The sequence below is a fragment of the Caretta caretta genome, chromosome 2 (assembly GCF_965140235.1).
Source record: "Caretta caretta isolate rCarCar2 chromosome 2, rCarCar1.hap1, whole genome shotgun sequence".
NCBI classification, from domain to species: Eukaryota; Metazoa; Chordata; order Testudines; family Cheloniidae; genus Caretta; species Caretta caretta.
Window position 1 is genome coordinate 39,844,278 of NC_134207.1, and position 13,815 is coordinate 39,858,092.

The 13,815-nt window shown below is 42.0% G+C and overlaps 1 protein-coding gene across 7 annotated transcripts in view; it reads right to left on the reverse strand.

Annotated features, from left to right (window-relative positions):
• Positions 1–13,815, reverse strand: part of VPS13B (vacuolar protein sorting 13 homolog B) — a 940,751-nt gene that overhangs the window by 404,683 nt on the left and 522,253 nt on the right. For all 7 annotated transcript variants that reach the window (XM_048841327.2, XM_048841328.2, XM_048841325.2 and 4 more), the window contains one exon: positions 3,875–4,002. In XM_048841327.2, coding sequence (XP_048697284.2) covers positions 3,875–4,002 — 128 coding nt within the window. The remainder of the gene's footprint in view (positions 1–3,874; positions 4,003–13,815) is intronic.

Consider the following 13,815-nt stretch of genomic DNA (forward strand, 5'->3'; position numbering starts at 1 on the left):
GCAGAGAGGCACCTCTTGAAGCCGGGATGTCCCTGGAGGGGCTATCACCCTCTAGCAGTGAGGAACACAGAAGAAAGTTCTTCTTTCCCCTGGAGGAGTGGGAGATTCCCTCCATAAAGTATAGGAAACATAACGTTCTTTTTCTTCTTCTCCCTTCTCCTTAATAGCTAGTGTTTCCTTCCAAAGGAATAAAAAGGAAACACTAACTATTAAGGAGAACAAAAGAAACAAAAACAACTACTACTTATGCTAATTACACAGATAAGGAAGGGACAACTGCTCAGCTCTTGAAGGCCAAAGGTGGTCCAAAACAAACTGAGGGGGGTTCACTTGGGCAGTGCTAGATAGCCTTGAGGCAGACCACAAGGTAGGGAGAGCGCATGTGGGGGCTGAAAGGACACTGCCACCTAAAATCTTTGATTTGAGGCTCAAGAGCACAGATACACCTACAGTGGAGTATCTAGAGGGACACTACTTGAAGAAAAACATCTGCTCAGTGTGCAGCTCCAGTCAAAAAAAAGCTAACAGAATTATCGGAATCATTAGGAAAGGGATAGCTAATAAGACAGAAAATATCATAATGCCACTATATAATTCCATGTTATGCTCACACCTTGAATAGTACATACAGTTCTGGTCTCCCCATCTCAAAAAGATATATTAGAACTGGAAAAAGTACAGAGAAAGACAACAAAATGACCAGGGGTAAGGAATAGCTTCCATATAAGGAGAGACTTAAAAAGTCTGATACTGTTCAGCTTAGAAAAGAGATGACTAAGAGGGATATGACAGAAGTCTATAAAACTATGAGTGGTGTGGAGAAAGTGAATAAGGAAGTGTTATTTAACCTTTCACAGAACACAAGAACCAGGGGTCACCCAATGAAATTAATAGGCAGCACATTTAAACAAACATAAGGAAGTACTTGTTCACTCACAGTCAACCTGAGGAACTCATTCCCAGGTGATGTCGTAAAGGTCAAAAGTATAACTGGGTTTCAAAAAAGAATTAGATAAGTTCACGGAGGATAGGTCCATCTACGACTATAAGCCAAGATGGTCTGGAATGGAACCCTATTCTCTGGATGTCCCTAAACCTCTGACTGCCAAAAGCTGGGACTGGTCAACAGGGTATGGATCACACAATAAACTGTCCTGTTCTGTTCATTCCCTCTGAAGCATCTGGCACTGGCCACTCTTGGAAGACAGGATACTGGGTTAAGATGGACCATTGGTCTGATCCAGTATTGCCATTCTTACATTCTTATATAATAGGGCACACATTATCTGTTTGTTCTAACTTGTGACCCTCCCTTTCCTATCCTTTTTCTTTACCAGTTACCCTCATTTCCTTTGTCTTATATGCGTCCTAATCCTGCAAATTCTTACTTATGCAAATGAGCACACTGACTGTACATGATCTTCTTAATATCTACATCAGCAGCTCACAGAAGTAAAGGTTTGCAGGACAGTACACTTAGACACAAATCCTGCAAAGACTTGCACACATTTAGCTTCATGCCTTGTGAGAGTTTCCATTGACTTCAAATGGGAGTATGTGCAGGGCAGCAAATTAAGCATGTGAGAGTCTTTGCAGGATTGGAGCCTAGAGTCTAAGGGCCAAGTTTTTAAGAGTTACTTAGGCATCTAAAGATGCAGATATGTGGTACCTAATGGGATTTTCAAAAGAGTTTAGGTGCCCAAGTCACAAAGGGAGTTGGATCTTAGGTACTTTTGAAAACCCCACTAGACACCAATCTACATTTTTAGGCAGCTAGCTACATTTAAAAATCTGGTGCTAAGTTCTGGAGACAACAGTGTCCTTTTTATTTCTGTAAAGTGTTTTATGATTTTACAGAACTATTTCAATATTAAAATAGATAAATAATACAGTTTCATATTCATGGCGCTCAAAATCAGAAGACATCTGATTGTCTCACAAAAATATAACCGAAATTACAAACTGTAGATAAGAAATTATTTGAAAAATAAGAAAGTGGATTTAGCATTAAAAAAATCTGCCAACATCCTAACATCAAGGAATTGAGCTAATACATGTTTGTTATACAACAGTTTATCTTCACTTGCAGAATTTTTTTTTGAGAACGCACAAATCTATTTGCACAACCTCCTTTAATTTTTGCAAAAAACCCCCAGACAATACATAATTCCAACATTTTTTACTTCTTTGCAAAAATGGAAAACTGAGTATTTATTTTAATTGGTCAATATCTTTCATACACCTCAACACATGAGCTAACATTTCATTTTCCTGGCAGATACTTTGGTTGCAAAACCCCAGAAATGTTATTGATAAAACAGAGAAGGTCACCAAGAGAAATTTCGGACAGAGGAGACAATTAACACTTCTGAATACCCCTAAACCCCATGCCGTTCATCACCCAATTCTCTCATTCATAACTCACTCCTTTTATTATCATCATCATCATCATTTGTTTGTATTGCAATAGAACCTTCATGCCTCAATCCAGAATCAGGGCCTCATTGTGTTGTACCCTGTACAAACACATCATAAAAATACTTTGCTTACAAGGAAATATCTGACTCCTCTTTCCCACTGGTGAAAATGAAAATGGGGAGGGGAGAGACAAATCTGCTTAGAAACTATGAACCCAGGACCTGACTCAAAGCCCAATGAAATCAATAGATAGTATTCCATCAACTTCGGGAGGTTATGTATTAAGCCACAATCCTGAAGCCCGCCCTTATTCAGAAAAACTCCAATTTTCACACCCTATCCTATAATGAAGTCAATGAGAGTCTTCTCTGAGTAAGGAATAAATAAAGTGAAGGCATTGGTATTTGGTGATATACAAGTGAATAAATTGGTATGCAGAAGGGGTAATGGAAGATCCAATGGTTATGCTTCCCCAATAATAATTTTTAAGTACATGAACAATGTGTTGCTGTCATATTTTATACCATTGAATGGTCTCAATAAAGAAAAAATCTGTTAGGCATTCCACAAATATTATGCTAACCTTGGATAATTTCTGAGTGTCAGTGTGCATGTGTACACATGCGCACGTATGTATATACATACACGTTTGCCTCTGTGCACACATGGGGATGAAAAACAGATTTGACAAGGAGCTAGGACTCAGGGAGAGAAATGATACTGGCTAGGGGAAAAATGTATGTGGATCATGTACTTCAAGACTGTATCATAATGTGTGCACACAAGGGAGTTGAATTAAGGTTACACAGGAAACCTTAATTGAGGCATTTCATAACTTCTGAATGCTTGCCTTTGCAACTTTAGTAACATTCTTTTAACATAGTTTATTTGTGTGTGGGGGGGTATATATGTACATGGTTATAAAAAAGCATTGCTTCTATTAAGCTCAAATTTATGCAGATTATACAGAATTGTACAGTTTAGTCTGAGCGGTCTACTTGTTATCTTGACAAAGAGGCAAAAATTTAAGTAGATGAGATACCACTATGACTGTATTAATTACATATACTATTTCCATACTTAAAAGCACTCAAATAGTTTATTTTTAGAAAGAAAACTGCTCTGTGGGGCCAATTAAAGCTGGTGCAAGACCTCCATATGTGTGATATAAAAAAAGTTTAATTCTTCATACAAATGTTGTTCAAGATTCTTCTCCTTTTAAAGTTAAGTAGAAAGATAAGTCCATCGAATACACATATTTTAAATTCTATGAATCCTTGGTGAATTTACCAAACAGCCATATTTCAATTTTCAGTCTCTAGTATTTTTAAAGTAAAATACGATAATAAAACTGGGAAGCTGTTTTTACAGATATTTTTTTAAAAGTGCTAAAGTGCATGAAAAGTATCATAAAATGTGGGAAGACATAACTTTTCTCACTCCCTTTTCATCTTACCTGAAGTGTAAGGCGTTTAACTGCATTCCACACTATTCCAATAAATTCTTTCATTTTCTCCTCAGGACTTCTGCAGCTCTCAGATGAGGTCAGCATGGGTTTCAATGGAAGTGACAAAGGCCTAGATTCTAAAGCAAACAACATACACTAGTTAATTGGATGATATGTACCTTCACTCAGTAACTGATTACTAGTACTACTGACAGTACATTATTTTTTTCTTTAAGGTCTATAAATAGTTTGTCTCCGCTCCCGAATTCAAAATGTGCATTTCAGTGTTTACACTGTACAGCAGAAACTTGAGCGAACGAGTATTGTTTTATTTACTAGATTTAAGCTTGGGAAGGGAATACTATCAATTAATTGTGGTGAGAAATTCAACATTTTAACTGCATTTAGAGACATCCTAAATTTTTCCAACATAAGCTGCTAAAAAATATTATGAAGCATGCTTGACCTAAGCAATTAAAGTCCATTTTCAACATGTGATGGCATATTTGATGATGTACTAGTAATAAGTTTTCCACTTAATTTGCTGCCTGGGTAATCTAAACAAAGATTTAGTTCTGTAAACTTGTTGCAAAGAGCAAGACAGTGTCCATGTTAAAATTCAGTCTTTGACTTGGTATCTTTAATTATTAATTTAAGGAAAGGTTTTTCAGCAAGCATGCCAAAATATTCAAGAAAACTAAACCATCATTTAAATATTGTTCCTAAACTTTTAAAAATCTAATGGGCTTAAGAAAATTCTAAAATGCATAAAAAGCATCATAAAATGTTGCAAAAAATAAAATTTTCTAATAAGGAAAAAACAAAAAGTAACTGCACCATACTATATTAATAATATATTTAATTTAGTTATAACATGTGAATATAAAAATGATTTAAACGAGGAATTAATTTACAAGTATGCCCAGCAGAATCAAACTACCAGACTGTCAGAATGTCTGGCCCTTTAAGAGGAGATGGGTCTCAGCCTCACCTGTGACACAATTAGCTTACCTCCCTGAGTGGTGAGAGCTGGAATGATCATATGATTTTATGGGTCATGTGGCTCAATTAGATCTCTTAGGGAAAGAAAGTCCACGGAGGTTGGGTTACTCTCTTTCAAGTTCCCCAATAGAGGATACTGCTGGTGGGAGGGGAAGCCGGAGGGGGAGGGTACAGTTTCTATGGCAATACCATACCATGCCACCCTTACTTCTGAGCTGATGGCGGCAGCACTCTCTTCAGAGCTGGGCGTTGCTATCTAACTGCCCAGGTCTGAAGGCAGCAGCAGAAATAATGGTGGCAAATCCAGTAAACACACACGTCACTATTAGGGCACACCAGGAATTGAAGTTCTACCAGAATCAATGTTGGAAACAGGACAAGCAAGAAAAAATCATGGACATTTGTTCATATACCAAAAATCTACCTGAACGGACATTGGAGGAACAAAAAAGAGGTCATATCCGAGAACACCTGGACATATGGTAACCCTACTCAGAGGTGGAGTGGGGTAGAGGAGTGATTAGGAGGAACCCTCCAGGAAGAAAGCCCTGGTAGCTGCTGCTCAGCGAAAGAGTAAGGAGTGACCCAGAGGAGCCCAGGAAGGGCTGACGGGGACAGACTGAACAGAGCCTGGGAGTGGCTGAATACTGAACCAGAGGGCTTTATGAAGAGTGTCTAGGGTGTTAGACAGACCAGCCCCTCAGGATGCAGGGGCTGTACTCAGCTTGAGGCTGGGATATAGACTCTGGGTTTTTTGTACTGGTCTTTTTGACTGGTATACTCCAGAATAGGGGGACTTTCATTAAAGTCTTAGCTGGGGGGCCAAGCCACTGGATCAGCCAAACCCTCACAAGAGGAAACTGAGGCAAGGCCACTGCAGAACTACCCTAAGCTTATTAGGCAGTGATCCTGCTACATAGACCCACCAAATAATGTTTTTTTTCAGCAGGAGTAGCAATTATATGCATTTTCCACAACAAATATTAAATTATCCCTTTGAGATTTTGCAACATCTTTCGATGTACTCAGCTTCTTCAACTTCTCTATTCTACCCCATTCATGAACGACCAGAGAAAATTGTAGGCATAAATTAATAATTCTTTCTAGTTCATTTTAAAATGAATTTAAAATCAGTAGAATTCTAATACCTATAGCAGTCTGGAGCATATAAACTCTGCCAAAAAGCAACCAACTGCCTCCTTCCATCGCACATGCATCTTCAAATTGAATCAGGCAAAATCTGACTGTGTGCCCTTCTGAGAGAAGTTTGGCCATTAGACAATTTCAATCATCTTTGAAAATATAGGGACAAGGCAAAAGATCACATTCTAAAGCACCCCAAAAGGGGCAAGGGCAAGAGAGGGGGAGACACTGAGGCAACAGCATGAGCTCTTAGAAATTTATCTGTGATATTTTTTTCCGGTAAAAAGCTGTGAGGGGGTAAAAAAAAACTATGGCTGGCTAATAATTTTGGCAAAATCCATTTAAAAACTCAATTTCAAAAATTTGATAGATTGTAATTTATGGACTGTCTTGAAAAAAGAGAGAAAGCTGAATTTTATGTGGTAGGTAAGGAAATCAAGAAAAGGTGAAGAGACAGTCTGAAAAGCGGGAAGGAAAGATAATTTTGCTTGCAGCATTTGGGTTATACTGGAACGGAAAGAGAAAAAAAAGACATGGGAGACTATAGAGCAGGACATTGCAATGACAGTGAGGATGAAAGGAGGTAAGAAATGGTTACTTACTGTAATTGTGGGTTCTTTGAGATGTGCTGCAGACATTCCAAGTAGGTGTGTGCATCCACCGGAGCCAGAGACTTGCTTAGCAGTATCTGTACAGGGGAGGCGCTCATGCCTGTAGCCCCTCCTCTAGCTATAATAGGTAGCACTGCCCTGACCCCCCTCAGTTTCTTCGCACTGAATATCCAGGGGAAGACTCCAATGCAGAGGGGATGCAGAGTGAGTTGTGGAATACATATCTGCATTATATCTCGAAGAACCACAGTTACAGAAAGTAACTGTTTCTTCTTCTTTGAGTAGATGTAGATGTGTATTCCAAGTAGGTGACTAATGAGCAGTACCCCAATCTGGAGGCGGGGTTCAGCGTGTACTTGAGTAAGGATCACAGGACTGCTCTGCTGATATTAGCATCAGCTCTGGAAGAAGCAACAATTGCCTAATGGTCTGCAAATGTATGTGCAGACCACATATCTGCTGAGGAGGCGTAGCTGACGCTATCTCATAATCAGTCTTGATGCAAGATGTTATCCATCTAGAGATGGTTCGTGCAGAGACTACATATCCCTTTATGGGGTCTGCATATGACATGAAGAGGCAAGGCATGAAACTGTTCAGTTCTGTTCAGATAGAACACTAGACAGTGTCTAATGTCTAGCATATGGAACCGTTGCTCCTCCGAGAAAATACACCACTTGGTTCAAATGAAACTGACAGACCACCCTGGATACAAACTTCAGGTGTGGCCAAACTATAACCTTGTGTCTCGAGAACTGCATGGAAGGAGGTGCAGCCTTCAGGGTCTGCAACTCACATGCCCTCCTGATAGAGGTAATGGCTATCAAGAATGCAGTTTTCTGAGATAGGAGCGGCAGTGGATGGGAAGCAAGGGGCTTGAAAGGAGGATCCATTAGAGCTGCTAAACCAGTGTTCAGGTCCCACAAGACGACGATCTCTCAGACTGGAGGATGCAGGTGAAGGAGCCCTTTCAGAAATCTTGTCACCATGGCATTGGAGAAACCCAATTTTCCTTAGACAGGGGGATGAAGTGCCAATATTGCTGCCAAGTGTACTCTCAGAGAACTGCATGCTAGGCCTGATTCCTGAAGGTGTAACAGATATTCCAAGATGTCCTGGATGGAAGCCTCCACCAGATGGCTCCCACGGGCCAAAGACCACATGGAAAACCTCTTCCACTTAGCCAATTAGGCCGTTCTGGTCTTCCTATTCTTAAGTAGGAACTCTTGGACAACTACCGAGAAAGTTTTTGGAGAGTGTTGGTGACAACTTCCTGGTGCAAGTGCTGGAGGAACCAATTAGGGGTCGTGCTCCTCTTGACCTGCTGCTCACAAACAGGGAAGAATTGGTAGGGGAAGTAGAAGTGGGTGGCAACCTGAGCAGCAGTGATCATGAGATGGTCAAGTTCAGTATCCTGACAAAAGGAAGAAAGAAGAACAGCAGAATACAGACCCTGGACTTCAGAAAAGCAGACTTTGACTCCCTGAGGGAACTGAAGGGCAGGATCCCCTGGGAGGCTAATATGGAGTCCAGGACAGTTGGCTGTATTTTAAAGACGCCTTATTGAGGGTGCAGGAACAAACCATTCCGATGTGCAAAAAGAATAGCAAATATGGCAGACGACAAGCTTGGCTTAACAGAGAAATCTTTGGTGAGCTTAAACACAAAAAGGAAGCTTACAAGAAGTGGAAACTTGGACAGATGACTAGAGAGGAGTCTAAAAATATTGATTGAGCATGCAAGGGTGTAATAAGGAAGGCCAAAGCATAATTGGAATTGCTAGCAAGGGATGTGAACGGTTTCTACAGGTATGTTAGCAACAAGGAAGTGGTCAGGAAAGTGTGGGACCCTTACTAAATGGAGGAGGCAGCCTAGTGACAGATGATGTGGAAAAAGCTGAAGTACTTAATGCTTTTTTTGCCTCAGTCTTCACGGACAAGGTCAGCTCCCAGACTGCTGCACTGGGCAGCACAGTATGGGGAGGAGGTGAGCAGCCCTCAGTGGTGAAAAAACAGGTTAAGGACTATTTAGAAAAGCTGGACATGCACAAGTCCATGGGGCTGGATGCAATGCATCTGAGGGTGCTGAGGGAATTGGCTGATGTGACTGCAGAGCCATTGGCCATTATCTTTGAAAACTCATGGCGACTGGGGGAGGTCCCGGATTATTGGGAAAAAGGCAAATATAGTGCCCATCTTTAAAAAAGGGAAGAAGGAGAATGGAGCAGGTCCTCAAGGAATCCATTTTGAAGAACTTGGAGGAGAGGAAGGTGATCAGAAACAGTCAACATGGATTCACCAAGGGACCACTCAGAGAGAAACTCTGCTGAGATGATCCACAAGATGGTTCTGGACCCCTGTAAGTGGACAGCTATAAGGGTGATTTCCTCTTCAATATATAACTGACACAGGCTGATCACCTCCAAGCAGAGTAATTTGGAATGAGCGCCTCCTTGTTTGTTCACATAGTACATTGCAGTGGTATTGTCCGTGTTAGTATGTGAACCACTGAATGCCTGATGCAGTCCTGGAATGCACAACATGCATTGTGGATGGCCCAAAGTTCGAACAGGTTGGTATGGAGCGAGGCCTCATGTTCTGACCACAGACCCTGCCTCCATAGCAAGTCCAGAGGTACTCCCCAACCCAAAAGGGACGTGTCAGTAACCACTGACTTGGTCAGAGAGGGCTGAGTGAAGGGGACCTCCTGGAACACATTGCATGGGGACTCCCACCAGTGTAAGGACTCCAGGACTGATGGATGAAGGTGAACCAACCTGTCTAGAGAACACAGGTCAGGGCGGTAAACTGTCCTAAGCCACATGTGAAGAGGAGAAAGGTTTAACCTGGCAAGATAGATGACCTGGGTACAAGCAGACATGTGGTCCAACAGGCTCAGGCACACACAGTTATGGATGGTTGTGATTGCAAACTGAGGCACAGCTGCTGAATCTCCTGGAATGCCCTCAATTTAATGGAATCTAACAGGACCCCAATAAATTCTATTTGCTGAGTCTGACTTTACTGTAGGTTGACTTTACTGTATTTAGAAAACGGTCGAGTAAGCATAATGGGGTGTGGATGTGGCGAGAATCTCCTCTCTGGAGCTGCCCTTCAGTAACCAGTCACTGAGGAGGGGGGAGATATGGATTCCCTTCCTCCTGAGGTACGCCATGACCACTGCCATGCATTTGAGTGAAGACCTGCCAGCCAGAAGTGAGACCAAACAGGAGAATCATTTACTGGAAACAGCAGTCTCCTACCATGAAGCAAAGTTACTTCCTGTCACTCTGCCGAATGGCCACATGGAAGTAGACATCTTAAAGGTCCAGAGCAGCAAACCAGTCATTCTGAGACAAAGCAGGGAGGATAGTTGATAGAATGACCATGTGGAACCTCAGGCATTTGATTAACTTGTTGAGACTGTTATGTTGAGAAGGTTATGGATGGGCCTCATCCTGCCCTTGGATTTTGGTATCAGGAAATATTCGGAGTAGAACCCATGATCACAGTGTTCTCACTGAATCTCCACCACCACTCCCAACTCTAGCAGAGAGCTGACCTGCTTGAAAAGCAGTATTTCATGAAAGGGGTCCCTGAAGAGGAACAGGGAGATGGGGTGTGGAGAGGAACTGGATGGCGTAGCCCAATCTGACAGTGTCTAGGATCCAGCTGTCAGATGTTGTCGAGATCCAGGCATTGTAAAAACGAAACAGTCAGTCCCCAAAGGAATAGGGGGGGACATCGAGGGACAAAGAAAAACAACTGTAACAGAGCTCTGAACCAATGAGTCAAAATGGGCATTTAGCAGCTGCCAAAGGAGGGTGCGCAAAGCGGTCGGGCCCTGAGCTTCAGTGTTTCCTCTTGTGAGACCTATCACTCTTCCTGGGGCAGTCCTGCTGTCTCAGGGAAAAGGTTATACAAAGGGATGCTGTGGTCTGTGTGGCTGTTGTTGCTGTGCCCGTAATGACATCTCTACACGGGTGGCATGTATATCCTCAGAGACCTGAAGGGAGCCCTTAAATCCTTAAAGGAATGCAGGGTTTCATCAGTCTTGTTTGAAAACAAAGTTCTGACATCAAACTGCAACATCCAATAGAATCCCTGAGTTGTGGAGCAAAGAAGCCCTGATCATAGTAATTGCCAAGGCCATAGCCCAGGCCCAAGTGTCCGCCACATCAATGGCAAGACTGCATTGAGGTTTTTACCACCAAGCAGCCCTCAGCAACAAATGCCCGAAATTCAGCCTGGGAAGCCTCAGGCAACTGCTCCTCAAACTTGGCCATAGCCAACCAGTTGAGGAAGTCATCTTGCATTTATCGGAGTTTGTTTACCCATAAGTTATTGTGACGTTGCACCCCATAATGCTTTATGGGAATATGCTTATGAATGTATATATGACATAACTGGAAAATGTTTTATGCTACATATGCCATGTAACATATCTCGGTAAAGGTTATGATCTACTAAATATATTCATTCTAGGTGTATGCATGTATCGGTTTTGTATTCAAAGTTATGAATACTGGCTGTGTACTTGTTTGAGTTCAAGTAGCCTTAGTAAAGCATTTGGTCGGTTTCTTGAGAAAGGAATGTGCAAATTAAGTGCCCAATCAAGAAACACTTAACTGACAATGGATCTTGGAAGACTCCAATCTACATAAGAAGTCTTCCTGGAGACATTCACCTGCCTTGTCCCAGCCCTGCCCCAAGGCCAGCTGTGGCTCTGCTCCCAGCCATACCTCTGGCCCCACAGCAGTCCCCAGCTCCCGCTTCCAGCTCTGCTCCCACTCCTGGACCCGGCTCCCAGTGGGGGCGCAGCCCAGGTAAGGTGGGGGCATGACCAAAAAAGTTTGGGGACCCCGCCTTAGAGAAACCTTAAAAAGAATCCTTAACAGGAAAGGCAGAATAGTTGAGTGAACACCACAGAGCAAATGGAAGCAGGAACAAATGACAGAGATGAATGGAAGAGATGGTTTCCACCCTATGTGTCAACATTGGTGTGGGAAGGAAGTATATATAATAACTCTGTGTGTCTGTGTGTGTGTATTTTTCCAGTTATTCAGTAGAATTACTCAAGATTTTCACTGACATAACTGAAATCAGAATCTGGCATTCTAATTCTAGTGCTTTTTTAATTGCTATTTTGTTACTGAATTTATGTATTTGAAAAGGAGCAGTGACAGAAAATATGCCTTTACAGTGGATATTACAGATATGGCTGTGACATCATAGATAGCGAAAACATTTGAAAATTGTTCAAAGATTTAGGCCACTTCATTATTTCACATATATGTGGTCTTTATTTACTATTACTAAGAATGTATATTTTCTAGTATTCTGCATAGATCAGCATCATAAATTAAATTTTGCTTCAGAACATTTATTTTCTCTTGTGGCTAATTACATGATTCCACACTTACAAGACACAGAGTTAAAACTTTCTAGTGAAATTTTTGTGATTTTGAATGTTTGATTGGCAATTAAAAATCGGATTTGAAATGTTTTTTATAAAGCTTTTATCACATAGACACTAATAGAATGAATATGGTATGATGAAATAACATGATTTTGGCAATTAATTGATCTTTAACTATTCATGGTAAAATAGGCCCAATGGCCTATGATGGGATATTAGATGGAGTGGGATCTGAATTACTACAGAGAATTCTTTCCCGAGTATCTGGCTGGTGAATCTTGCCCACATGCTCAGGGTTCAACTGATTGCCATATTTGGGGTCGGGAAGGCATTTTCCTCCAGGGCAGATTGGAAGAGGCCCTGGGGGTTTTTCACCTTCCTCTGTAGCATGGGGCATGGGTCACTTGCTGGAGGATTCTCTGCTCCTTGAAGTCTTTAAACCGTGATTTGAGGACTTCAATAGCTCAGACATAGGTGAGAGGTTTATCGCAGGACTGGATGGGTGAGATTCTGTGGCCTGCATTGTGCAGGAGGTCAGACTAGATGATCACAATGGTCCTTTCTGACCTTAATATCTGAGTCTGAGTCTAAGATAGCATGTGGGCAATGGCTGCTGCCTGTAAAAACTGAGTCATGAATGGACATGTGACTTGCCCCTGTGATTCCAAAACTCCATCTTGGAGCTGGATTTTGCATAGGAGAGAGGAAGGGGTCTCCACCCACAAGAGAAAGTCTATTTAAGCCCCTGGGAGACCCCTCCATTTGGTCTTCAGCTGGCTCAAGAGATAGCCTCTCCACCCCCAAAGGATACCTGAAAGAAACTGGAACAAAGGACAGTAACCACAGGGGTGTGAGTGATTGCTGGATAGAAGGAGGCTAGTCTGTAAAAGAAGCTTACTGGAACATCTCTGAGGGTGAGATTTCTTCTGTAATCACTTTCTTACTGTATTAGGCATAGACTTACATGTTTTATTTTATTTTGCTTGGTAATTCACTTTGTTCTGTCTGTTATTACTTGGAACCACTTAAATCCTACTTTTTGTATTTAAAAAAAAATCACTTTTTACTTATCAATTAACCCAGAGTATGTATTAATACCTGGAGGAGGGGAGGGGGGCAAACATCTGTGCATCTCTCTCTATCGGTGTTATAGAGGGCGAACAATTTATGAGTTTACCCTGTATAAGCTTTATACAGGGTAAAACGGATTTATTTGGGGTTTGGACCCCATTGGGAGCTGGGCATCTGAGTGTTGGAGACAGGAACGCTTCTTAAGCTGTTTTCAGTTAAGCCTGCAGCTTTTAGGGGATGCGGTTCAGACTGGGGTCTATGTTTGTAGCAGGCTCACATATCTGGCTCAAAGACGCAAGGTTCTGGAGTCCCAAGCTGGCAGGGAAAATGGGTTAGAAATAGTCTCAGGACATCAGGTGGCAGTCCCAAAGGGGGTTTCTGTGATCCAACCCATCACAGTTATTTCCCCATAAGTTTATGGATATTCTCCTACAGTAAGTCCACCTGAATATCCAGGGATGAGGCAACCTGACGTAACAGGTCCTGGTATACCTTGAAGTCCTCTAGGACTGAAGGAGAGGACAAACCAGCCAACACCACATAAGCTGCTGGCTGGACTACAGGCAGATCCTGCTCCTTGGGCAATGTGTCCAGATGAAGAAATTCCAGTGACTCCACAGGAAGGGGGAAACTTAGACGTCTGGACTTGTGGCTGGTCTGCAATCACTAATGCTGAACAAGTAGGGAATCTTGCTCTTGATGCTG